The 22,919-nt window shown below is 34.3% G+C and overlaps 2 protein-coding genes and 1 non-coding gene across 5 annotated transcripts; 1 reads left to right on the top strand and 2 right to left on the bottom strand.

Moving 5' to 3' along the window:
• The first annotated feature begins 7,239 nt into the window (after positions 1-7,239).
• LOC147407671 (G2/mitotic-specific cyclin-2-like) lies at positions 7,240-10,471 on the top strand. Of its 2 annotated transcripts, XM_086436342.1 has the most exons (12): positions 7,307-7,529; positions 7,726-7,789; positions 7,907-8,045; positions 8,219-8,275; positions 8,354-8,402; positions 8,480-8,632; positions 8,750-8,875; positions 9,033-9,122; positions 9,227-9,448; positions 9,541-9,639; positions 9,735-9,913; positions 10,013-10,471. In XM_086436342.1, exons 2-12 carry the CDS (start codon positions 7,735-7,737, stop codon positions 10,164-10,166), a joined length of 1,323 nt encoding a protein of 440 aa, XP_086292468.1. In that variant the 5' UTR covers positions 7,307-7,529; positions 7,726-7,734; the 3' UTR covers positions 10,167-10,471. The 2 variants fall into 2 exon arrangements, with proteins under 2 accessions (XP_086292469.1, XP_086292468.1); XM_086436343.1 differs by lacking the exon at positions 10,013-10,471 and having other exon boundaries at positions 7,240-7,529; positions 9,735-9,917.
• Positions 10,472-12,417: 1,946 nt separating this feature from the next.
• LOC147407670 (uncharacterized) lies at positions 12,418-21,272 on the bottom strand. Of its 2 annotated transcripts, XM_086436344.1 has the most exons (11): positions 20,929-21,268; positions 18,309-18,438; positions 18,159-18,219; positions 17,527-17,597; positions 16,273-16,337; positions 15,751-15,795; positions 15,569-15,649; positions 15,204-15,271; positions 13,945-13,993; positions 13,121-13,281; positions 12,418-12,739 (listed from the first exon to the last, which is right to left on the bottom strand). In XM_086436344.1, exons 2-11 carry the CDS (start codon positions 18,415-18,417, stop codon positions 12,670-12,672), a joined length of 780 nt encoding a protein of 259 aa, XP_086292470.1. In that variant the 5' UTR covers positions 18,418-18,438; positions 20,929-21,268; the 3' UTR covers positions 12,418-12,669. The 2 variants fall into 2 exon arrangements, with proteins under 2 accessions (XP_086292470.1, XP_086292471.1); XM_086436345.1 differs by lacking the exon at positions 15,751-15,795 and having other exon boundaries at positions 20,929-21,272.
• On the bottom strand, positions 21,240-21,312 carry TRNAE-CUC (transfer RNA glutamic acid (anticodon CUC)). The gene has a single exon. It is a non-coding gene; the product is annotated as a tRNA-Glu (tRNA).
• Positions 21,313-22,919: the final 1,607 nt, after the last annotated feature.

The following is a 22,919-nucleotide window of genomic DNA, read 5'->3' as shown; positions in this document are numbered from 1 at the left end:
ACCATTACATGGATTTGATCTAAATTGCCTAATTTTAATGGTTAGAATCGATGTTTCTGATTTCAATCATCTAATGAGTGGTAGTCTTTGCGACTTCGCTGATAGTCAAGAATCAAAATGAGTGTTCTACCATTCATGTCATATCCCTTGGTCGAGCAACATTTCATGTTAATCATCAACAGATAGATCAACAGCCTAAGTTATCACAAATGTTATTAAGGCATCATACTCGGGTATAGCCCGTCTAGAACATATATATGGTAAGAAATTGTAGTTAAATATAGTGGTACTCAAACATGTAGCCCGTTTTTCCTGTAGCTCTTTTCAACAGTTGAGAATGTGTCACATCATTAAGATAATTACATCCAATTGTTTAAATTTAGGATTTTAGAGACCATCCATTTTCAAACACTCGATCAGAGAAAGAAAACGTTTTTATTTTATTTTATTGTCTATGGTAAATCTGATCAAAACCAATGTGATGTTCTATGGACTGTAGAACAAGAACTACAGACAGCTACAAGGATAACGGGTGCTCCCAATTCAACATTATCAAGTTCAATAACCGAAGATAAAATGCTTTCCAACGGAGAAGAGAGGATATGTAGCCACACGAGCATGGTGATATGCATACAGTTACAATTTTTGCTTCAAAGAATAGGTCTTCAATCTCCAACACACTTACACTTGTAATTTGCTAACATAATTAAGTTGCATGTATAAGGGAATCAAATAATTGAATAGAGAAATGAACAAACTTTTCTTGCACTTACAACAAGTGTTCGTTTTACAAATCATGAAATCAATTTCAAAACAACAAAACCAACTTACTAGAGATCTTACTAGAGATGGAGGCTTTTTTGAGCTTTCACTCTTTGAGATGAGAATTGTCTTTTGATTGTTAGCTTGATATTGATTTAAAGATCTTCTTCCTTTGTTGGTGATGGTTTAATTCACTTCTTCTAATGTTAGGTTTGATCTTAATCTTACAACATTCCTTCTTTGTTGACGATGGTTGATCTTCGTTCTTTCGCTACTTCTTGATTGATAGAAGGCAAGAATAAGAGAATGATGAGACCCCGATGCAGTGCCTACCAAGGATGCTCTAATCATCTAGTTAGTACTCAAATAGAAAAAGATGAATGAAGAAGAAGAAGATGAATAATACTCAAATATGAATATCAGAATTTAGCCAAACCAACCCCTTCTTTAGTTTTAGGAGTGTATATTTATAGGCAAGTCTTGGAGACAAGTATTACCACATTACTTGTCTAAGTGTATAATGAGTTGGGTATTGAGATACACTAAGTGTTTTGGAAGATGGGTTTAGCACTTGTAAGCAAGTACTTGAGTATGATGTGTAACTATTACAGATCATTAATGCAAAGTAGAGAAAGAATTCAGACATGCGATGCCCCATCAATCTAATAAGATCTTATCTGCATTTTATTTTAAGTTAAAAGATATGCTTGAATTTAGAAACATACTAGGGATTATATATGTGCTAGGGACTCAGTCAAATACGAGCTCAAGATTAGATTAGATATGAGTTAAGGGTTAAATATGAGCTAAGGATTAGATCAGATATGAGATAGGGATTGTATCAGATACGAGATAAGAATTATATTAGATATGAGCTCGGGATTATGTCAAGTATGAGATAGAAATCAAATACAAGCTTGGGATTAGGTCCCTGTGTGAAATTGCTCGGATGTGAATTGCTTTAAGATATTGATTTAAATAAGTTCGGGTTTCATCTTTTTTTTTAAGGATAATTTCATATTTTTGGTGTATGTGTCACAATCTTAAGGTGAGACAAAAATGATTATTACACTAGGTACAATTGGGTTGATCCAAAACATTAGGGCTAATTGTCGTGGGTACTAGATTCTTTCAAGTTTCAATCTTCTCGTCCTTGTTTTGATGATAGTTTCTCATAGCGAAAATTACTATCTTTGCATTCATTATATAGATTTTTGAAAATCCCTCATTATATCAATTTTTTTCCTATCTATATTATTCTTTGTAATGATTTGCATCACTTGATCTATCTAGATTTCATGGAAATTCTTCCGCACATGTCAGACACTAACTATGATTTTGATTCAACAAAACATCAGACCATGTTTTGTCTAATTAATCATTAAGTGGAATGGGTGTTGCTACCATTTTGACATTTGATTTCCAATGTTTGATTTATTGAGATAATCCTGAAAATTGAAGATTGGGATTTCAAATTCTGGATTCCAAAATGATGAATTGAATTTTCTTGAGAAACATACAAATTACTGATTTCTCCAACTTTGCTACCCATAGTCCATCATCTTTTTACACGATTGTATAAATAAGCTAATGTTATCTTCATTTTAATCCGTAAATATTTTTACACTTGTACTTTTATTGAGAGAAATTGAGAGAAGAGAAGAAAAAATAAATGAGTTTTTCTCCATTTCTCTTGTTTGGATTGTTAAGTGGGGAAAAAAGATGAAAAAAAAAAAATGTAAATTTTCTTTCTCTTCAAAAGTGAAGAGAAATCCTTTTAAAATATTTTATAATTTTATCTCTGTCCTTAAATTTTTTTTTAAATATTTTAAAATTTTAAAATTGTCCCAAGTTCTCTCTTATCAATTCAAACGTTCTCTTAATGGGTTTCTCTTCTCTCCACTTCTCTTGATTCAAACATAACCTTAAAAGTAGTCAACTTCAAATAGTGGGGCTGACCTTGATTAATTACCATGATCTATCTTCAAATTGGACCCAATCAATCAATGTGATGGAGGGATCACTAGATGAATGGTCTAGAGAACTTTAGATCAATGTTTTGATTAGGAACAATGTGTACTGTATGGAGATTTGTGTAGAATGATGTTAAACATAAAATAAAATAGCAATCAAAAGTTCTAAATTACCAGTCCAAAAGTCAAAAGTAGTATCCACCTCTCAAAATTTCAAAATATCTAACGGCTTCTTCACGAAACTGTGTCCAGATGGGTGATTGTAGATGATTGGTACTTAATATGGACTTTGACACATGGCATCTCCTTATTTGAGTTAGACCTAACAGCAAAGCAACCCTACTTGATGTATATTATCTAAAGACATGAGCTTACTCAACTATCCTTGAAATTTACATACTTGACCGGTAAAATTCATAAAATTAGGATTCGATTTTCAACCCACGACCCCAACTTCACTAGTGCTCAATCTCCAATAACAAGATTAGGCAATCCTTAGTATGAAGATTGTTCAAACGAGCATTAGTCACAATGGCCAAGACGGATCTTAAAAAAAAAAAAAAAAGTTCTTGAGTTCAGTCCCCCTCGTTAACTACCTACACGGATTTATCCTAACTTGCCTGATATGTGTGGTATTGCACGTACCTGAGGGATTTGTGTTAGATATGATACTCTAAGAGACCAATTGCCTCACCCCTGTTAGTTAGACTTACAAGTCCAGAATCCTCGTCATAATAAGTAAATAATGGAGTTACTTTTTCCTCACTCAAAACTAGGATACGTCTTAAGCATGAAATGTACATGATTTTCAAGTAAAATATGATATGACCACTAATATAACAACCGACCAATTGAGGGATGAGACACGACTTGATTGTTGTAATCACTCATAAGCATTCATTATTATAAGCATGCTTGATTTAACCTTTTACCTACCCTCACTCTGAATTATAAAAACAGGACATCTTGGGAAAATTATTAAAACAAAGTTAAATATTTTAATATTTATAAAAAAAAAATCTATTTTTTTCAAAAAATTACCAAAAACGAATTAAGTCATTAGACAGTCCAGCGTTTTAATGTGTTAAAATACATTATTTTACCAAAAATGCCTTTCAAATGACTAAAACGCTAGACTATTCAACGTTTTAATAGTTTGCTTTAACACCCCCAACAATTAGCCTTCATTTAAAATGATTGATAGTTCAGTGACTTAATTCGCTTTTACTAATTAAAAAAAATATTAATTTTTGTAAATATTAAAATATTTAATCCTCTTTTAATAATTTACCCTTTCCATGTAAAATAAATCTACTATAGTGAATTTGACTCTCAATTTTTCTCTCTTCGTATTGTCATTTGATACAAAATCATTATCGTTGGGCTAAGTTTTGAAAAATAGATTGCTATTTGAACGTTCCCATAATTTTTTTTTCCTTTTTACATTTCATCAAAATATTACTCCTCGATAGCTTTCTAATTTGAAAAAAAAAAAAAATTTTGATTTTTATCTAATTGGTCTTCCTTACAACATTATCTTGCATCGATAAAATCAAATCGAAAATCAATTTAAAAATAAATAAATAAATAATACAGAAAGCATGCGATGTGGTAGAGAATCTCTTAGGCATCCTACTACATAGAGGAGAAAACTTTGAAGCAGCCAGCCCGCTTCAATTTTTTGAAGAAACCACTTCTAAATCATGACACGTGTTCTCCATTAACTTTTGTATTTTTATATATACCCTCCTCTTTCTTGGTGAATTTTGTAAAAATTCCTTTAATTTCATCGGCGAAACTTCCCTTTTAACTTCTTTTGACTCTCTTCTTTAATAGATGATGTATAAAATTAACTAACTATTTTCCCATAACTATATTCCCTTGAAATTTGTGTTTGATTTGATCTATTTCAACCTTCAAAGAAGCCACTCTTCTATAAACTTAAGATTATTTTTTACTTTAACCTTCCTAACAGATGAAGAAGATAAAATTTTAACAAATCAACATAAGAACTCAATAGAAGATATAAAATGTTAACAAACATTGTGTTAATGTAATGAGAATATCAAAATCCTATTATTTATTACCATACAAATTCTAAATGAATCAATCTATTTTTTCTAAATTCAAACAAAAGAATGAGAATCTCATAAATATATTTGTATCCTTTAACAAAAAGTCAATCAATCCCACTAAAAATTGAAAATTAAGCTCCAATTACTCAAAATTTAGACATTTTCCCAATGGAATAGATTCCATTCCCTTTGTTCCACTACATATTTAATCTCTGTTCATCTATTTTCATGATTTTTCCATTTTTTCTTATATTGTATCCCCACATAATAATTCGTCATCGACCCTTGAAACTTGAGAAACTCAAAAGGTAAAAAATCAAGATTAGAAATAAATTGATATTTCAATACATATTAGCACTGTCAAGTACAAATTTTAATACCCATGACCTCTTACATGATTAAAGTATGGAATAGATTTGTCTGAATCCATGATAGATTGGTTTTGTAGATTAGAGAATTCTTGTAAAAAAATTCAGAGGTAAAAAAGAAAAATAAGATTTTTATATATATAATAATTCAATACTTTATACAAATTGCTTTGTAATCCAAATAGATAGAAATAATTATCAAATAAAAAATTTGATCCTATAACTCTTACATCGTTTAAAGTAGGGAATAGCTCCACCAGAGTCAATGATAGATTGGTCTTGTTGCCTAGAGAATCCCTGTTGATAATAAGAATTATGGATTAAAAAGCAATTTGTATAAAGTATTGAATTATTATAAGAAATATTTTTTTTACAGGGATTCTATTAGGAAGGTTAAAATAGAAATAATCATAAGATTAAAGAGGGGTTTGACTTTTTGAAGGTTGAAATAGATAAAATCTTAATCAAACACAAATTTGTAGGAAATATAATTATGGAAAAATATTGTAAAATTTATTTTATTGTTAAAAGGTGACAAGTCATAAGTATATAAAATCTGGTATCAAGTCAATTTGCAAAAATGTTGAAAACGGGGATTTGTAAATCATGTGTATTTTGATCACAATATTATTATGGGCAATTAGGTAATGTTATTTATCATCTATTTAAGAAGGGAGTTACGTAGGGGTGTCAATGGGTACCCATTTAACCGAAATCAAACCGGAACTAGAGTCGAAAACCCCGATTTTGGATCCCTTTTTATTGGAACTAATTAGAGCTGGGTCTAAAATGGAATCGAACCGATAGAACCTGGAACCGAACCATGAGTACCCAAAACCGATTTATTTCCATACTATAGAAGGTTTAAGTTATTTTTTATTTCAAAATAAATGCATGTTATATGTAATTCTTCAATTTTTTGTATAAATTATCGATTGAAGCTTAAAATGAGTTATTCTTCTAAAAATTTATTACTTTTAACAAAGATAAATTTTTTACTTTTGAAAAAAAATCATTAATTTGTATCTTTAATATAACAAATTATAATTAAGTTAATAATTTTATTGATAATATGTTAATTTTTTGTTATAATGATTTGAAATACTTTTTTTCTTATTCGATTCTTGAGAATCAGAATCGATGGGTACCTGTGATTTTTAACATTTCCAATTCTATTTATTTTGGAATCGGACTCGAAACTGACAAGAACCGAAATCGAACTAATATTAATGGTTATGATTCTAAATTCCTTAGGAACCGAACCTTTGACACCCCTAGAGTCAAGAGAGATTAAGAGGGAGTTTCACTCTTGAAATTAAAGAGGGCAGTTTTACTCTTGAAAATAAAGAAGTCATTACAAAATTCACCAAGAAAGTGAAGGGATATATATATAATATCGTGATAATCTGACGAACTCAATCAACTATCTTGACGTGACAAGATATATATAATCGTGATAATCTGATTACCCCACGTGACGAACTCAATCAACTATCTTGACGTGACAAGATCAAGAACCATAGATCTACACTCCTTGCAATACATGACTGCAATTCCTCATAAAAATAATTGTATCTCAAGCAAATCATGTATCACGAGAAGCATAGATATACTATTCCCGAGCTAGTCACGTTAGGTAGACGATTGAGTATGGCACGTGGGGTTGTCAAATTATCACGACTCATATAAAAATTCTGATGTTAGTAGAGAACAACATGTATCATAGTTTTGAAATGGTTTTTTCAGAGATTTGAAGCGCACCGTGCGCCCACCCACCCACTTACCTACAAAAGCATAGAAAGCTCTAACTTTTGAAAGCACATGCTAGGTTACCGTTAAGAGTCGTGGATTTCCGGACTCGATTCTTTTCACTTGGAAGTAAGTACTCGGCTGATGTAAGAACACAGGATCATATATTGTTTACTTCGCGATACACAAGGAAAAAAGATTTATGATTCTGTGCCTTTCCCACGTCAGCTAAGTGCAGACCGAGTGAAAAAAATCGAGTCCGGAAATCATTAGTCTACCGTTAATTCACGCAGAACGAACGTACCTTTCATCTTGAGATCCAACGGTGACCATCCACTAGCCGTTGTATTCAAAAAAAGATAACATGTGCGGACATAAATACGCCATTTCCGTCTATACTTATCGTTTTTTTATTCTTCAATATTCTTGATTAAACAAACCCTAAGAGATAGAGAGATTGGCCTATTACCCATCTCAATGGGGCTTTCAGTTGTCTGATAGTCCTAAGTTTGGAATTTTGGTCGGATCAACTACCAATTCGCCAGGATTTAAACTCGTTTGATTGAAATCGACAGTGTGATTAAGAAATCTTTGTAAATTTAGTGAGTCATTTCTTTGATTTCCCGATCTGGGTTTTTTGTTTTTGACCTAAGTTCTTGATGGTTTTTTTTTTTTTTTTTTTTCATGGTTGAAGTTTTGTAAATTAAGCGATTTTGAAGTTTTATGTAGGGTTTTTTTACTTTCTTGGGTGTTTGAATGTGTCTTGAATTAGACTCTTCTTTATTACTGGTCTTGTAGATATTCAAAATGGGAATATCAGACGAGAACAATCCGGGCATCATTAGACCCACAGATCTTCAAGGTAATTCGACCAGTTTTTTGGGGGTTCTACTGTTTTGGTTTTGGATTTTAGTTGTAGAATCCTAATTCTGAAATGGGTTTATAATGTTTTTTTTTTTTTTTTGGTTAAATATAAAAGGTGGAGGTCTTAGATTGGGGGGGAGTGGAAAGATAATTTCGGAGCTCGGACACAATCGAAGAGCCTTAAGCAATATAAATCAGAATTTAGTAGGAGTCCCACCTTATCCTTGTGCAGTCAACAAAAGAGGATTATCAGAGTAACTTCTCAAGACCCAAATCTGATGTTTTCTTTCAGATCTTTCGCTTAATCTAAGTGTCATTTGTCATCATCATCCTCATAATCAAAGCCTTATCCCAATGATTCAGGCTCGACTAAACTCATTTTTATATTTTTGTATTTATAATAAACTTAATTTTTCATCTTATGTAGAAAGCATGAAATCTGCAGTAAGAATCCGCCCATTCTGGTTCATCGACCAATTACAAGGTTAGGAAATGACACCTTTTAATTGTTATATTTATCTTTGGGATGAAGCTAATAATGGGTTATTGCCATTTCTTTTAGGAAGTTTGCGGCACAAATGGCGAACAAACAGCATCAATGTTCAGCCAAGGTACTTTCTTTTTCCCTATTTTTCTTTGTTAATTAAGCATATTGGGTTGATTGAAAGTAAAATGGCTTATGTTGCAGGAAACTAAGAAAGCAGATCCACCTGTTTCAAACCCAAGTGAAGCAGAAGATTGGACAACTATAGATCTGGAAGAGTACAAGGCAGCCAGTGACCTCCCTGTCCCAATGTATGTGAAGTACACAGAAGAAGTATTGGATGAAATTGATCAGATGGTATTTGTAATAAACCCTCTTAATAATTAGCTAAGCTTAACTTTTCATGACATGGGTTACAAAATTTTATTAGGTAGAAGCATTATTGACCATGTTATTTATTTTATTTTTTTGTAGGAGGAGGTCGAAATGGAAGATGTAGTTGCAGAGTCCATCATGGACATCGACAGCTGCGACTCAAAGAATCCACTCGCAGTTGTCGATTACGTTGAAGATATCTACGCCTACCACCGAAAAACTGAGGTTCTCACAAAATTCATGCAGATTTATTATTTCTATTTGCCCAAATTTTGAACCATATGCATAAGTATTACCATCGCAATTTTTAACCATGAAACATCATTTTCACCATCTTGTTCTATCTGCCCAAAATTGAGTAAATTTTTTTTTTTCCATGCAGAGTTCTAGCTGTGTCTCACCAAACTATATGGAGGACCAATTTGACATCAACGAGAAGATGAGAGCTATCCTCATTGATTGGCTAATTGAGGTGAGGAATATAAAATGTTGTGCCAACGCGGAAACATAATTGTCCAGATTGAATACCATAGGCAACATAAGTAGAGTTTCTAACCAATTCAATTGAATAAACAGGTACACTACAAGTTCGAACTCTTGGATGAGACATTATTCCTTACCGTCAATCTTATAGACAGATTCTTAGCACGACAAACAGTGGTGAGAAAGAGACTTCAGTTGGTTGGAGTGACCGCGATGCTCTTAGCATGCAAGTATGAGGAAGTTTCTGTCCCCGTCGTGGATGATCTAATTCTAATATCGGACAAGGCTTACACAAGAAAGGAAGTTCTTGACATGGTATTTTCTTCTTGTGTCCTCTTCAACTTTGATTATTGTTCCTTACTAGTTGTTGTTTTTGTAAACAATCTTAGTTTCAATACTACTTGCAGGAGAAGTTGATGGTTAATACATTACAGTTCAACATGTCTGTTCCGACCCCATACATGTTCATGAGAAGGTTCTTCAAGGCAGCTCAATTTGACAGGAAGGTTAGTATTAGTAGTCTTCCTTGGTTTGATTACATTGTGTACAAGTTCAAATCTCCAGAAAATTAACTTTTTTATTCCCATATGAATTTAATCAGCTCGAGCTTCTTTCTTTCTTTCTGATTGAACTTTGCTTGGTTGAGTATGAAATGCTCAAGTTCCCACCATCGCTGTTAGCTGCTGCTGCAGCCTACACCGCTCAGTGTACCCTTAATAGATCTAAGCATTGGACTAAGACTAGTGAGTGGCATAGTAGATACTCAGAAGACCAGCTCATGTAAGTGGTTACCTGTCTTTTCTTTATCAAGTTTCATCACTAAATGATGCAGACGAGGAAAATAATTGACCCTTGTTTGCATCCTTGTGTGTTTTATAGGGAATGTTCAAGACTGATGGTTACTTTCCATCAGAAGGCGGGCACAGCAAAACTCACGGGCGTGCACAAGAAATTTAGTACATTTAAGTTTGGTTATGCTGCGAAATGTGAACCAGCTCATTTTCTCTTAGAGACGGGGCTCACAACCGAATAATGACTAACGTAATGTGAATTTTGCAAATTTGAAGGGGTGGGGTGGGGGTGCAAGTTTGCAACAGAAGTTGCCCTGGGAAAGTACAGTCACAGTCGTAAAACCTACAATCTTGGTGGGTTTCTTTTGTTGCCAAAGCCGTAACTAACTGTCTTTTTTATTGAACATATGATGTTCCTCTTTTCTTATTTTTTGTATCCTATGTTCCTACTGGAACCTTATTTTCAAGCAATTTAGTTTTCTGTGAATGATAAAGTTATCGGTCCGTTTGTTGAATTTGAATATATCTGTTTTTCTTTTGAAAGCAACCTGTTGTGTATGTCTCTGTTGTTTTATTTTCCCCAATTTTAGCAGCAAAAAATCAACATTGTCAACTTTTGGATCTTCAAAACACATGCTTTGCTGGTATTAAATGCTATAGTGATTTTAGTCCCATTCTGACTTTAGATCCGAAATTTTATTAGAGAAGAGATGATGAATACAATTTCTGAACCTAAGTTTGTACATTGGAAATGGTGATTTGGTGGTGGTGGTGTTTTTATTCCCATTTGCCCCGATGGGAATGAAAAGAGGACTGAATGACAAATGAAGGCATTGCTTGTAGGATTCCTATCTAGACAGAAAGTTCGGCATTGTGAATGAATATAGAACTGAATGAAAAATAAAGGCATTCCTTAAGAAAAATCTAAACCATTGTAGAGGGTAGGAATCCTATCTAGACAAGTTTCGCATGTAGCGCTTTCTTCGAGCTGTCCTATTTTCCCTTTGAACCCTCCCTTTGTTTGTGGTCCCACTGAGCCAAACCGTCTTGTAACTTTTCATTTGCCCCACCTTTGTTTGTTTTGCTAGCCACATTGTCAAAGCATTGTGAATGACATTGTAAATGAAAGGCATTAACCTAAGCCGTCATTGTAGAGGGATAGGCATTGTGAATGATATTGCGAATGGAAGGCACTGTAGTGTTGCCAATGTAGAAGGTAGGCATTATTGTGGTGTTTTTATTCCCCATAGGGAAGGCCTTGCTGTGCAGGAAGATAAGAATTGAATGAAAACGATGATGGAACTAAATGACAAATGAAGGCATTAGTTAAGAAGAACCTAAGCCATTGCAGAGAGTGTAGGGCATTGCGAATGACAGTAGAATTAAATGACAATGAACCATGACAAATGAAGGATTTGCATAAGAACCTAAGTGTCATTGTAGCACAGGAAATTGGGATTGGTAAAATGCATTGTGAATGAATGCAATTGAATAACAATGAACCATGACAAATAAAGGCATTGTGTAAGAAGAACCTAAGCCATTGAAGCAATCAAAATGAGGATTGATTGGGTTAAGCATTGTGAATGAAGACAGAATTGATGATAACAAAGGCAATGTTAATAAAGCACCTAAAAGCATTGTGAATGAAGGCATCATTGAATGACCATGACGATGATGATGGAAGGCATTGCATTGCATAGGATTAAGAAGAACCTTGGGCCATTGTAGCAATGGAAATGGTGATTGGGGTAAGACATGTAAATGAAGACAGGATTGAATGACAACAAAGGCAATGTGTATGAAGAACCTAAAGGCATTTTGAAAGAAGATAGAATTGAAATACAGTGATGATTACAATTGTGTATGAAGAACCTAAGCCATTGTAGCACTGGAAATAGTAGTGATTGGTTTTAAGGCCTTATGAATGAAGATAGAATTGAGTCTAAAGGATGACCAACCCCGAAAAGCAAGGCATTGATGTATGCTGATGGTGATGAAAATGAACAAGTGAGATATGCCGAATTAACATAGTAGGTAGGATTTAGGGATCAACAATACCATCCTTTCGCTAATCAATTTGGAGTTGCACATCAGTTTTCCCAGATCAAATACAACTTGTGAAACTCATTTTCCATTTCCAATGGCCTGATTCCTGTTAATGTGATCAGACAAAAAACTTAGTATTAATGCATACAAGGGGTTGGACCTTGATGCACACTGGAAACCTCCTCTTCCAACAAGTAAACCAAAACTTATATATTGCTCTGTTGTCAGACTGGTATGCATGGGAAATCCCATTGCATGATTAATCCAAAACTTTTTTTAAAAAAATATGGAGATAACAATTCTCTAAAGCAAATGGTTTTAGTGAAGACCACACACTTCAACCATTCTGGCCTTGGGTCGATCAGCCAGCCAACCATATGAACAAGTCCTGACAGATGCAAGGAGTGGTATGAATGAATTAGCCACTTAAATGGTCCAGATCAATAACCAGGAATTTTAATTTTAGTCATTTTCTAAAATGATTGGGATTGGCCCTTTTCACTATTCCCCTAATCATCTAATTTACACAAATTCCTGTGTGATGGATCACTCTCAAATCACTGCACAAATTATTTTAACTGAATACAAGAAAACTTACTGGATCGATGATTGATTCAAATAGTCTTGAATAGGTACAAATGCTTAAGGGTTACAAAAGCAAGATGGGAATGTAAGCCATTATCATCAGAATTGTTGCTAAAAGTTGATCTTTCTAAGCATATTCATATAAGTGTAACTGGAGAATATCACAAACAACTTCCGGAACCTGCACAATCACAATCGACATCAATAGGGCTAAGACCCGTAGCTTAGCGGGTTTTACAAATTGCAAAACAAATTTGAGGTTGTGGGTTCAAGTCCAGCTTACCCATCAAAAAATAAATAAAAATCAACATCAATACAGAAGGGAGTAAATAACCTTTTGGACCATTGGTTTGTTTTAACTCTGCACCACTAAAAGGAGGCCCACATATGAATGGTTTGGACTGAACCATTCGCCTCACGGTTGAGATGCAGATGTCAACTAGTTGAACAAAAGGTTTGAACCAATAAAGGTCATTCTTAGACTTCCCATAGCAAAGCTAACACAGTTTGTTTCATTACATAATTTGGAGGAAAAAGAATGACAAAAGAAAGGCTTACGTACCAAATCCACTGGCTTTGGTGCTGTGCCATCGCAATAAAGCTTTTACCAGGATTCTCATTAAGCAAGCAATGCAACTGTCCTCTTTGGGAATTGCTAGCAAATAGGATGGACAACCAGATATCCACTGGTCCACTATACTTGCGCAATATGCTCGTGCTGACCTGAAAATGAATCAGCAAACATCAAGCACCATGACCAATGGAACTTCACATTAAGTAAAAGCTATCTATCCACAAAGAGAAGAAAATTTGAGCACCATTAATTGCATCATTTTATTGTTTAAAACACCTCTAACAAAAGTTTTTTTTTTGGTTGAAGAACTCAGCATGTAGACTACCAATTCCTTAGAGTCAATCAATTTTCAAGAGACTAGTTGACATAGTTGACCAATCGCTAGAGGCATCAGTGGCAGAGCCCCCCCCCCCCCCTAGGTTCAAGAGCCAACATCCGTTTTGAGTTACAGAGCCAATAGCAGCATATGAAGTTGAAACAGTTAGTAACTCGCCGGCCTAGCGAGTTGACTCTCTTGATTCAAGTTTTCTCCAAACAAGTTATCCCAAGCCAAATTTCCAACCATTCCATAATTACTTGATCAAACCACATAAATGAGAAAGAATCTATCAAATGGCTTCAGTAAAAGAATCTTGCTACCCAAGGGTGGAAGCAACATTTGAGGCTAATAAAAGAATCCTTGGGTAGAAAATCGAGAAGGATGTATTTGGTTTATGTACTATCAATCAGATTATCCAAAGAGCTTATTGAAATACTATCAAAAAAATAAATTAAAACAATAAAGATGAACGAAAGGTAAAAAAGAAACATACAAGTTCCCAAGCTTCGATATTTCTTTGTGCATTCTCACATAAGAAAGTGCTGTTCACAATTCATTCAGGAAGACAGAAGTTAACCTCACAAAATATCACTTTTGCAGTAATTACTTAGGGCGTGTTTGATTGCAAGGAAAATATTGTCTGGCAAATCCTTTTCCACTGTTTGACAACATCATGGAAAAAATTAACGGAAAATAATTTAAATTTGGGAGTTCCATTGCCGTCCATATTCAAAATCTTTGATCAAGCCCAAAATATATATATATATATATATATATATATATATATATATATATATATATATATTAATTTGGATATGAGTTTTCCTTGAAATCTAGAGATTCTGGTGTTGGATTGCCAATAGCTAAATGATCCTTAGTAAGACTTGAAATCTTACCAAGTTAGTAATGAAAGAGTTTCTTAGGGTCGTTTTACTCAAATAGATTACCACATTAGCAATTCAACACCACATCCCTCTAAATTTCATCAAAAACTCCAATCCAAAAGGAATCTTTTTTTTCAAAATACAATTTATTTTGGATTTGATCCATGGTTTTTAAAATGTACGGCTACCGAACTTCCACCTAACTTCAAATTTTAATATTAAAATTCAACGGTGAAAATAACTTTTTTTGAATTTGTTTTTTTTTTTTTCTTCCAAAGTTCATAGAATTTTGTCCTCTACAATTCTGTAACATCGGATCATGTTTTTTAGATGTCACAAGGTGAGTCCAAGGAACCTTACTAAGGGTGTAATCATTACTAACTTAGTAAGGCTAGTCAGACTAAATCAACAAGTAACAGGCGCAACAAAGGACTGTGTAAATTACAACAACAGTGAGAGAGAGATAAAGAAGGACCAGTGGTTGGAACTTGGAAGACATTCACATTGAATAGGTTTCCTTTTTCTTTTTTTTATTTGGTATTTTGTTTATTAACCATGTTTTTTTTTTAAGTTTACCGTGGCAAATCTTTTTCTTAGGGGGGAGGGTGAGAAAAGATTTCTTGCTTGAGATGGCAAATCATATGCGCGAAGAAAATCTTTTTCCCCGCCTTTTTTAGTTTGTTTTGTCATCAAACACCAGAAAATCGGGATTTTCCTTAGCAAATGATTTGCCACACCATCTGCCGTGCAATCAAACATGCCCTTATTAATTCTTCCGGAAAAGAGAAAGTTGATCAAATGTGATTATTCTAGTATCAATAGAAGAATCATAGTATTTGTAAATCTAGTAAAAAGGAAACCAAATTACCATATCCCATTATGCACGTCACGGTGATTCCGGTGACCCGAAACTCCATAACTGTCAAAAGTAATTAACTAGAGACCACCAAATGTAACAACGAGATATGAGAAACATGGAATGCACTCACTAGATGTGATAAACAGATTATAATTATTCTATAGTTTATAGCAATATAAGCGAAAGCACCTATTTTAAAGCTTAAAATAGTAAATTGAACAGGAAGCACAGGAATTATTCAGATGGAGTATAGTGGTTAAAAATATTCACAGCTTTATAAAGCATAAAAATTTATAATTTGGCCCCATAAATGGTCTGAAGATGCAGTATTAGAGAAAGAAATGGCTTTCTCAGTTAAATGAAATGGATCTTACCAAGTCAATGTGTTGAGTCGTAGTTTCCTCTGCAATAATTTTTGCCAGAAAGGTAGAGCTCCACATTTTGTCTTGTCCATCCTAGCAGCAAACCTTAACCAAATTATAACCATTATATGCCTGATGTTTTAAAGAAATTAAAATCCCATTGGTATTTTAATCTCTTTGGGAGACATGATCACCTGTAAATCTGGATGATCTAAAATCTTAACTTGTTGGAGTGGAACCTGTGTATTAATGTCAAATGTCACACAATTGACAAAGATGCAAAGGAAAATACATTGGCATTGCTCTAGAGTTTCAAAACCCATCCAAGTCAGTACAACACACAAAGTTGTTACTTTTCCTGGTTGGTACTTTCCTGAGGTTAGCTTCAATCAAGTCAGTAAGAATTTCAAAAAGGAAAATGCTGAAGTAACATTGAAATTGACATTGTTTGGGACATTGCTGAAGTGGATGTGTCTATAGAACCATAGATGCTTTTCATTGAGATACGAGTGAGAAGCATGTATGGATCTCTGCACACCAATGTCCCAAACGATGCCAATTTCAATGTTACTCCAGCACAATTCTTTCAAAAAATAAGTATAAAAATTTGTCTGAGATGTATTAACCTCAACTTGGTTATTTAAGTGGACATGTTGTACTTGGAAACTGAGTTTTTAAAAGTTGATTATCTTCGTGCCAATAGATAGTAGTGTCACCTTGAGAGTAGTACAAGCATGATAAAGCTCTTCTTTTCTAGTGTTTCCTTTGCCATCGGCATCGCCTACATAATAGTAAAGCACTCATGAAGTAAGAGAAATCTAAGAAATGACATATTTGGAGAATGTGGTAAACATATAACTCACAAGCAGTGAACTTGGGTTCCATATGGATTTATACATGAGAACCATCGATTAGTATAATAAATTTGCTACAATACGCTTTGATGATGATAATGAGATCTACCCAATATTAATTTTTGAGGAACACTACAAAAACCTGAGCATGGTCACATATCAGACAATCTTCCTCAATGAAATCTCCAATTCTCAGGGCTGTAGAATAATTAGACCATTCCAAATGAGTGGGAGACAACTAAATATCCGTGTTAGAATAATTTTTAAACAATTTCCATTGTCTCACATATATAAACACAATTTTAGAAAATAAAGGGTGCTAATACTAGAGACTAACAACAGACCATGTTTACCAATTTGGTCAAGTAAATGATTCAACTTGAACCAAATATCATGGATCCAAGACAAGATAAACATTAGAATGAAAAGGGTGATCATCAACATTCTTAGTCCCCCCGCTCTCTCTCCCCAATAAACACACATGTCACCACTCACTACAAACAAAGAAAATCAAAATAAAAAACCCTGTACCGCACCACGTCACAAATTGCAACCCAAATGCAAACCTTGATTAGCAACGTTTATTAGAAACGTACATTAAGGGAATAATCCCTATGTCCCTTGTTTCATGAAGTTATCATCATAAGCCCTATCCCAACCATATAGGGTTGTTGGCCTGATCCTGGTCCTTTTATATAGATATATGTTCCACTGTGGTTGCACTAGTGTGGTTTCAAATATATGCTAGAACTTCAATCCATTTAAAGTTACTTTATGACCCACTTAATGTTCAGAATTACAAGGTCCCTTATATCAATATGAAGGTAAACAAACTCATGGACACAGTTTGCACATAGCACTTCTAATGATTCCAATATGTAGTTATCAATGTCTGTTTGCCACCGTCATTTTCTTTTCCTGGCATCCTTATGGTTCACCTTGTACAGAGACACCAGCTTGGCTCAGTTAAAGCCATGGAAGCTTTCACCTGACCAGATATCAACTTAATATTCCATTCCCACAAATATATGCAAATACACGTGATACGCTTAGCAAATTCTAATAATTACATAGAAAATGCTAAGTATTGAATCATCTATTTATGGCGTACCATACCTGTTGACATGCATAAAATATGTAAATTGTGCCCTCTTGAAGTCAAATAAAGAATGGTCGGAGAAAAAAACCTGCAAAAGTGTGAGCTACGGATTTAATGGAATATAAAAATGTAACAGATGGTAAATGTATGATAGAATGGATTAGTACAATAACTACTTATCTTAGGCCGTAACGTGGCACTTAGAACAAAAGATCCTAAAATCTGGGTTTCAGAAGTAAAGAAAAAGAGAAAATTGCAGACAGCAAATAATATGGTAATCCTTGTAAATAATAGCTATGGGCCTCATAAGAATGATAGAATTCCTGACATTTGCATCTTTGCATGTTCTCAGATTATTGTCCAACTGAGAGAATCTAAACATGGAAAACATGCATGAGATATGATTTCAGCACTGGTTGAAGCATGGGGATTCGAGATTCAAAGTTCAAACACACAGGGGCTCACACGCGCGCACACACACACACACACACACACAAGATTATGAGTATGGAATAAAACACAGGAACTTAAGACTATAGTGAATATAAAACACCTAGCTGAAGATGGCTTCACCAAAGAACATTATTAGCATCAAAGACAGCAAGTTAAAAAAAATAACTTATAAGAAAACTCAAATAATGAAGCTTACATAGATTCATCATCAGGGTGGGCAACAACCAGCAAGACATTTCTCTTGTGAAAACCTCCATCTGGTTTTGATTAAACATGGTGAAAAACTTAAGTACTTGACAAAGTAAAAGGGAGCCAAAATATCGAAATGAATATTCAACTAACTCACCATTAGACAAAAACACAACCTTGGATGGTGAACAAGAAGCATAGAGAACTTTGCATAGAGAAACCACCCAGAGTAAAATAAGTAAGATGACAACCAAGAAGAAAGCCATGTAGTGTGTACCTACAAAAGACTGAAGAATAACAGATTAAGCAAAGATTAAAATGAAATTGCGCTACAACACTTACGACACAGAATATTTTTTGATAAGTGTAAAATCTATTGCAAAGGGAAGAAGAAAAAAAATACAAAAGAAGGAGACTGAGGTTGCCCCCAAGCAAAAGCTGGGAAGTATCTACAAAGTCGAAGAAAACAACAAAACAACCAAAGAAAACAAAAAAAACAAAAAAAACAAAAAAAAAAAAACACTAAGAAACACATAAAGAATCTCATCTAAACACAAAATCATCGAAGAGAGCCCCGCAAAATTTATGCTCAACTTCGACTAAAGGTAGAGCAGCCCCAAAATTTCCAGAAACACTACGCGAGACGCACTAGTCTTGCCCTGGAACACTCTGATATTTCTTTCTCTCCAAGGATCCCAAGCAATAGCCGAAAGAAGGATAGCCCAAAGTAATATTTTCTATGAGAGAAGATATTGAAAATCCAACCTTCTAATGATGAGATGAAAGTTTGTGGAAAAACCCAATCCATTTGTAAAAGGGAAAGAAAATTTGTCCAAATACCCCGGGAAAAAGAACAATGGATTAGTGTGTGATTAACAAATTCCCCGCCCTCAAACAAAGAGGACAGAAATTTGGAGCGATGCTCACTCTAGTGATTGACACTAGGGAAGCACATAAGAAAAATATGATTCCAGGACACAAGTGATGCTCACTCAAGGATAATGATTGAACAAACTTCTCTAATGTTATATTAGAAATTATTTGCACTAATCAAGTGGTGTTCCAGCCCATGAGGAAAAAAAAATTGATCTAGACAGTTTGTCGGGTGCTGAGCTCACACCCACTATGATAACATTGATGGGCTTACCATCATGAATTATGGGTTCTTTTCATTGATTTAAATATATTTTTTTTAAGTATAATACATTGAGAAAAGAAGGGAAAAAAATTACAAGGAGGCCTCGCAAAGAGCAGCAAGCAAAAGAAAACAGAAAAAACATCAATGATTACAAAGAGAGTTCCATCTAAAAACAAAATCATCAAAAGTTAACCCCGCAAATTCTATGTGTTGTTTAGACCAAAGGTACAAAGAGCCCAAGATCTCCAAGTAATCTGCATGAGAGCTTCTAATCTTACAATTGAATACCCTATTATTTCTCTCGTTCCAAACCCCTCATGCAATAGTTGATGGTAGCATAGCCCACAAGATTCTTTTTCTGGAGTGGAAAGCACTATTGGCCCACTTTGCTAACAACGAGGAGAACTTATGAGGAAAGACCCAATTAATACGAAGTAAACCCAAGAAATTTGACCAAATATTATGAGCGAAGGAGTAATGAATTAAGATATGATTAACAGTTTCCCATCGCTCAAGCAAAGGAGACAGCAATTAGGGGTGATCCAACCTCGAACGATCAAATTATCCATCGTGAGAATCCTATCGAGAGAAGCCAGTCAAACAAAAAAGGAAATTTTAGAAGGGATTGATTTCAAACAAATGATGGACCCTGCGGAATATCGCTCAGTAAAAGAGATGAGCCACTCATGGAAGGACCTTTTAGAGAATTTCAAGCCCTTAGCCCTCGTCCATTCCCACCTATCCTGTTCACTTTCGTTGAGATGAACCGAATGCAGGAGATTAAGGAAAGATGTCACCTCATTTAAATCCCAATCATTAAAATTTCTCTTGAACCCCAAATCCTAAGTAGAATTGGGACTGTTGTGAATCAAACACTGCTGGATAAAACAGTTCTTTTTAATAGAATAGGCGTACAATGACGGGAATTGAGTTGCCAGAGGCGATGTGCCATTTTTTCCCCTAAACCCGCTTTGAATCTAATCCCTCTCTCAAAATCCTCTCTCACTTTAAGAACCCCCTTCCACACACTGCACCCATGCGAGTCTTTAGCCTCGCCACTATACCAACCTAACCTCCTCTCCCCGTACTTAGCCATAATCACCTTTCTCCAAAGGCTACCCCTCTCCTCACCAAACCTCCAAAGCCATGGCACGAGTTGTTTACAAAAGCAACCTGATGGTCTAAAGCTTCATACAACATCAAAAACCATGTTTTAAATACTTGAATTAGAACGGGATCTTCAGCTCCAAATAATATTTTCTCACAAATCAAACAAAATACGCTTAAAATAATTTATCATGATATTGGTATTGGTCACTAAACTAACTCGAATGAATGGTCGTGTGGCCCTCTCTGTGTTTGGAGTGTGAACGTCATAAAAAACTAGAAATCAAACCATTTTTAGAGCTAGAAGATTCCTGCTAGAGGGTGTGATCATTAAACATTATTCACACCTCACCGTTGGAACAGTTAAGAGTGAAAGTTACAAGAAATTGTAATTATTTTAGAGCAATTATGACGGTTTTTATGGAGGACTTTTATCAAGCATCTTTCATTCATGCCAACTAATTTTTTGAAAAAATTAAACAATGATGAAAACGTAGATCACACTTCAAGGTATGGAGTAAGTAAAATGCACCTCGTTCTACGTTTCCGGCACAGCGAAGGAGAGGACCAGATCAAGCTCCACAAAAGCGTCACTTTTAACTTTGTAGAATATATAGAATGGAGGATTGCTCTTTAGAATCACAAAAGAAGGAAGAAAACGCATCCAAGATTCGATTGTTGGGATTTTGATGGTCCAGATTGATCCATCAACTGAAAATTTTGCCAAATCAAAACTATAATCGAGATAAAATTTGGTGGACAATTAATGGGTACAAGAGGAATGATTAACTAGGATATTATGATCCTTCGTTTAATTAGCAGTGCATTTCATAAATAAAAAATTTCCGTTGCCGGGACTCGAACCCGGGTCTCTCGGGTGAGAGCCGAGTATCCTAACCAACTAGACTACAACGGATTGTTGTTTAGATCAACGATAAATTACTAAAAAATTGTTAATTTCTTAATTAATCAATTTTTCAAATCTCTGGATAGCAGCGTTTAGGCTTCTTTCACATTTGCTTATTCAAAAGAGTAAGTTTAGCCTAACTTACTTAGTAAGATTTGAAATTCTACTAAGGCTTGTTAAATTCACCTTTTGGCATATAAAAACATGATCCGATGCCACACACAAATATTGAGGAAAAAATTCTATAAATTTTAAATAAAAAAATTTAAAAGAATTGTTTATTACTGTTAAATTTTAAATTTGAGAGTTTCATAGCCGTCCATTTTCAAAACATTTGATCAAACTCAAACAAAATTTATTTTTTTGAATTTATTTTTTTCTCCATGAAATCTAGTGGGATGTGGTGTTGGACTGCCAAATTTCATCATCCATTTTTATAATTAATCAAAAAATTAACCTTTTTTCGTAATTTTCCCTTAAGAATTATCAAATAAATTTTAATTTAATATTAACATGAAAACTTCATTACGTGTCCCTCTAGGCTCCGAGAAGTCATCGTTGCACGTGTGCAATAGGCTTGATTCCCTTAATCATGGCAACCAAGTTTGGATTCTGTAATTATTCCACTGCGTTTAATTCAAATAAATTTTCGCAGAACTTCAAAAAAAAATTGGGTAGTATATGAAATATGATTTTGGGATTCCTCCCACAAACACATCATCTTCAACCTGCCTAGAACATTATCTAGTTCTCGAGATTTGAATAATTAAATTTTGAGGTTAAAAGGATAAAAATGTTACACCATGATTAATCTGTAATTCATTGTTTAAATATTTGTCAAATCTATAATTAAATCGACTAGCCCCTTAGAGAATATTTTTGAAAATTTTCTGACTAGTCACCTTGTCCCTAGATTCATCCCTGTAACAAACAAATTCCACATTATAGAATATAGATGTCTGACCTATGTTACCCAATTCGTGGGTTCGCTCAATTAGAATCCAGGTTTGTAGTTCATGGTTAGTCACTCGATAATGAACCCAGTTTGTAGAGGGTAGACGGAGTTGAGGACATTTAAAGGTTGAAGTGATGTGTGGGGGGTAAAAAAGACAAATTTGGGAATTTTTATATTTACAAGTTGAGGATGAGGGTAATTGGTCATTTTTTATTAGTTTATTCATAAAGACCAAGGTCAGAGAGACTTAAAATTTTAAGGGAATATCTTAATTTTGTCAACATGTGGAGGGGCTGCAAAATAATTAGTGAAACAATTAGTCTAGTTTGCTGCACTTCACGAACCCAGAGTGAACCATACGGCAAATTGGTTCCGTTCGAATCGTACCGCGAATTCTTTCAAGCTTCAATCTTCTTGTAGCGAAAATTACTACCTTTGCATACGTTAATTTACGTTTGTTTAGATTTTTGAAAATCCCTCTTTGTCTCACTTATTCTTTGTTAAGATTTGCATCAGTTGATCCTTTTTAGACTTCATGGAAACTCCTTTGCACATGAGAAGCATGTGTCAGTGTTTGACTATGGTCTTTGATTCATCAAAACATCAAATCATGTTTTGTCTAAATATTCATCATGTGGAATGAATGTCACTACCATCCTAA

This window comes from Akebia trifoliata, chromosome 3 (assembly GCF_017979445.1).
Source record: "Akebia trifoliata isolate Shusen 1 chromosome 3, ASM1797944v1, whole genome shotgun sequence".
In the NCBI taxonomy this organism is placed as follows: Eukaryota; Viridiplantae; Streptophyta; class Magnoliopsida; order Ranunculales; family Lardizabalaceae; genus Akebia; species Akebia trifoliata.
This window is presented reverse-complemented; position numbering and strand designations above follow the sequence as displayed.

Bases quoted from the DNA above. Each gene is read 5' to 3' on its own strand.
- LOC147407671 (XM_086436342.1), top strand. From the start codon at position 7,735: ATGGGAATATCAGACGAGAACAATCCGGGCATCATTAGACCCACAGAT. The intron at 8,403-8,479 runs GTACTTTCTTTT...CTTATGTTGCAG, and splicing joins AGCATCAATGTTCAGCCAAG to GAAACTAAGAAAGCAGATCC. The intron at 9,914-10,012 runs GTAAGTGGTTAC...TGTGTTTTATAG, and splicing joins TACTCAGAAGACCAGCTCAT to GGAATGTTCAAGACTGATGG.
- LOC147407670 (XM_086436344.1), bottom strand. From the start codon at position 18,417: ATGGCTTTCTTCTTGGTTGTCATCTTACTTATTTTACTCTGGGTGGTT. The intron at 15,796-16,272 runs GTGACACTACTA...ATTAATACACAG, and splicing joins ATGCTTGTACTACTCTCAAG to GTTCCACTCCAACAAGTTAA. The intron at 15,272-15,568 runs GTAAGATCCATT...GGTGGTCTCTAG, and splicing joins CGACTCAACACATTGACTTG to TTAATTACTTTTGACAGTTA.